This window comes from Bidens hawaiensis, unplaced genomic scaffold (genome assembly GCF_021521415.1).
Source record: "Bidens hawaiensis isolate Kalapana, Puna unplaced genomic scaffold, B.hawaiensis_p1.1 tig00035534_1, whole genome shotgun sequence".
Lineage (NCBI taxonomy): Eukaryota > Viridiplantae > Streptophyta > Magnoliopsida > Asterales > Asteraceae > Bidens > Bidens hawaiensis.
The window spans coordinates 195659-199690 of NW_027496189.1; the positions used below are offsets into that span (position 1 = coordinate 195659).

Here is a 4032-nt window from a genome sequence, read left to right on the forward strand (position 1 = left end):
CTAGCAGGATATCGGTACTGATATTATCGGAGATATTCACCGATTATATCATATATCACCGATTTTTCCGATATGAGTTTTTTAATTCTTAATCGTCAATATTTGTGTTTTAAGTCTTAACCAGTTCCTACCTGCCACAATTGTTAGTGTTTTGTAAGTTGCAAAAGGTTATTCTGTTAATGGTAGGAGGAGAGTATACTAAATTGTTAAGTGTTAAATTGCTATATATATATATATATATATATATATATATATATATATATATATATATATATATATAAATTCTGCATGATATTATACTTACCGAAATCCTACCACTTTGTCCTTGACAGATATCTGATATTTTTCCACATTAACTGCATAGTTTGAACTAGATTAGGCTGCTTTGGGTTTTTATAATAATCATGCATAAAGTGATCAGAATAGACAAGGATATTGTTTCAACAATTAAAACCTAAAGGGTCGACTTTGTTTACTTGATTGTTAAGCAAAAGTTAAGTTATGTGAATAGCCCATCTTAAAATAGTTAAAGCTTGAAAAAAATTTAAAAACTTACATAAGCCAAAAATATTACGGTCCAGTTTAGTTTAGTTTGATCGGGTTCTGGCATAAACAGGAACACCTGTATTACGGTTAACGAAAACAAACTGTTGACTGGTTAAGGTAGTTTAACGGTGTTAAACCGATCAGGAACACCTCTAGCTGCAATTTTTAGTTTGCTTAATATTTACCATTTATTGAAACATCCTGTGCTCTGAATTTTTTACTTGTTTTATTCTTCTGGGTTGCATCAGTTCATATGTTCCCAAAAGGTAAGATGTTAAACTTATCAGTTTATCCAAAACAACGTATGTTTCAATTCAGTGGTAGAAGATGATGATTATTCTTTAGCAGGGCTATATATGCTTATAAAACTGACAAGAAACAACACCTTTTATTTAGAGAATGTTGAAACCTACACAGACAACAAATCGATGTGACCGGTTGTTTGTAGTTGTATATTGTATGAAGCCGGAGTGGGCTTTTGAGTTAAATTTTCAGTAATGTGATTAATGATGACGTGGTGCGTGTTGGGTTGGGTATCTAACTGAGCAAAGCCTTGTTGCACTGCTGGTAAATGATGCATGATGATTTGTATGCGTGTTGAATAATATGTGTCGTGATTGGGTGTTGGGGTGAAGTATGATTGGATTTTGACTCATGGAGGGTGTGGTTGCAATGGGCAGGGTGGTGGAGGTGGTTGGTCGGTTGGTTGTTACTTTGATTTGAAAATGAGCTCAGACGGAAGGAGCCGAAGCAGGAGCCCCATGGATCGCAAGATCCGTACTGCGCGCAGTTCTTATCGTGATGCTCCGTATCGGAGGGATTCTCGTCAGAGTTTCAGGTTTCAGCTCTAAACTTCCTGTTTTTTCTATATTTTTTGAACTTGATTTAAAAAAACGCGATGCACTTAGGTCTCAAAACCCGAGACACGTGCTTGAGGCATCTGGTTTTATGTTTTTGTTTTTTTCTATAAAAACAGGTTTTGCTGTTCGGTTTCGGTTTTGCCGTAACCGAAAAAACATAGCCGGACCAAAATAACTAAACCATAATTGGGAAAAGCAATCTTAAGTAATTTATAAAATTATTTACTGGTCTAGTCCAAAAGTTTTAGGTCTCTGTGTATAGTCATTTAGTTATTAATTAACAAAAAGTTCCCAATGTTTCAGTCCCAAATTTGTTATTTTTGGTCTCTTTTTCTTTGGCTTAAGTCTTAACATTTCCAAGCCCAAGTGGTAAAACTGATCTGAACTGAAACCACTGTTAAAACCGAAAACCAAAAATATTGATACTGAATGGTTTTAGAAGCCAAAAAATCAAGCTTTCGGTTTTTGGTTCAGTTTGAGCCGAGATCCTACCCGAACCAACCTTTACACACCCTAAAAAGTACAACTATCTAAATTATATATAGGCAATATTTTAAATTTTTAACCAACACTGAAATCTTGATATTTTATCTTTGAAATGGATAAATAAGAAGGCTCTAGGTACCACGAAGTAATCCTTATTTGCAACCGAAGGAAACTCTACTTTTTAAATGTACTAAGTAGTATGAAAACCCGATCACTATTCCATCTCTTAACAAACCAACCTTCCACATCACTGAAAAGTACCACTAAATTCTATATAGATAATATTTTAAATTGATAATTAACACTAATACAAAAATTAGACACTAAAATAAATAAATAAAAAAACTCTAGGTACCACGAAGTTATATTTATCAGCAACCAAAATAAGCCAAACTTTTTAAATGCACAAGTAGTCTATGCATAAGTTATACGTATTATGAAGACCTGATTCAGTTCTCTCTTAACAACTGTCGTTTTCTTTTTTTCTTTTCTAGCCGAAGCGATCTGTGTAAGAATTGCAAAAGACCTGGTCACTATGCTAGAGAATGCCCTAACGTTGCCATTTGTCATAACTGTGGACTTCCCGGGTAAGATTATTTTTGATTATGCACCTGTTTATATTATAATAATGAGTATGATGTAATTATAGTTTGGAAAACGGAAATTGTTTTAATAAAATTTCATATATTATACCCAATTCAAACTTAAAATATCAAATATACTCGTTTTTAATGAATTTTAAGTTGAAGGACCAGTATTGTAACTATTTTTTAAGGTTAATTTTTAACTGTACATGTGTGACCAAAAGACAATAGTACCCCTACATTCCTATAATTTTATGAATTATTGATTTACAATATGCAACAATATTAGTAACTCTTAAATTTTAAGAGGTCCTAATTTGTATTATATATATAGTATAGATATATGATATTTTAAAAGTTTCTAAGGGTATATATGTCTTTTAACGGTATTTGTATGTGATGTGTAACAGGCACGTTGCATCAGAATGTAGCACCAACTCTCTCTGTTGGAACTGCAGAGAGCCCGGGCACTTGTCCGGGAGCTGCCCGAATGAGGGCATCTGCCACACATGCGGGAAGGCAGGACACCGTGCTAAAAATTGCACCACTCCCCAGCTGCCACCTGGTGATGTGCGCCTATGCAACAACTGCTACAAACAAGGCCACATAGCAGTCGATTGCACCAATGACAAAGCATGCAAGAACTGCAGGAAAACAGGCCACCTTGCCCGAGACTGTACAAACGACCTCGTTTGCAACTCCTGCAATGTGGCGGGCCATGTTGCCCGAGACTGCCCAAAGGGGAGTATGCTGGGTGGTGACCGAGGGGGCTCACGTGGCGGGTTTCGTGACATTGTGTGTAGGAACTGCCAGCAAGTGGGTCATATGAGTCGGGATTGTGTTGATTTGATCATCTGTCATAATTGTGGTGGGAGAGGACATCTGGCGTTTGAGTGTCCTTCTGCGAGGTTTGTGGATCGCGATCGTTTTCCAAGGAGGTACTGATGGTGACGTGGCAGCGTGGTTTATTCCTCTTTTGAGTTTGAAGTGAGATGGATTTTTATGTTTTATTTGTTTTGATTGATAAATTGTATGAGATTGATGAGTTGTTGAAGTACACTTATGTTTTACTTTAGTTTTGTTGGTGAGTTATATGAACATCTCAGGCACCTTTTTTTTAATTATTTTTTATCCAGGGCGGTTAAACGGGTTCTGATCCAAAGTTGAAAAGGTGTAAACCTGTAAAGTTTACATTTACCATAACATGAACATGACATGAACCGAGTATTATTGTGTAATGTAGACACTTGGAACACAAATTGTGCATTTGTCTGTTGATATTCGACTATTCGTTACACGAATTGCATATATGTAATAACATCACAAATAATAAAATATACTTTAAAATTTACATATTGCTTTTGTTTTCTAAGCATGTATTGTTTAAACAGGACAAATAATAAGAAATAAATCATTCTTTGCGTTCGTCTCAGCTTTTAGATCACATCTTCAATGTTTAAATGTTACTCTTTTTTTTTTTGGAACAACAATACTAGAGATTCATTCATAAAAACAAAAGGAACATTCAGCAGGAAGCTAGAGATGAACCAACACAA

At 35.1% G+C, this 4032-nt stretch overlaps 1 protein-coding gene across 1 annotated transcript; it reads left to right on the forward strand.

The window, feature by feature from the left end:
* Nucleotides 1–447: 447 nt before the first annotated feature.
* Nucleotides 448–3609, forward strand: LOC143587500 (uncharacterized). The gene is made up of 3 exons (XM_077068775.1): nt 448–1384; nt 2387–2479; nt 2887–3609. The coding sequence occupies exons 1-3, from the start codon at nt 1272–1274 to the stop codon at nt 3419–3421; spliced, it is 741 nt and encodes a 246-aa protein (XP_076924890.1). The 5' UTR covers nt 448–1271; the 3' UTR covers nt 3422–3609.
* Nucleotides 3610–4032: the final 423 nt, after the last annotated feature.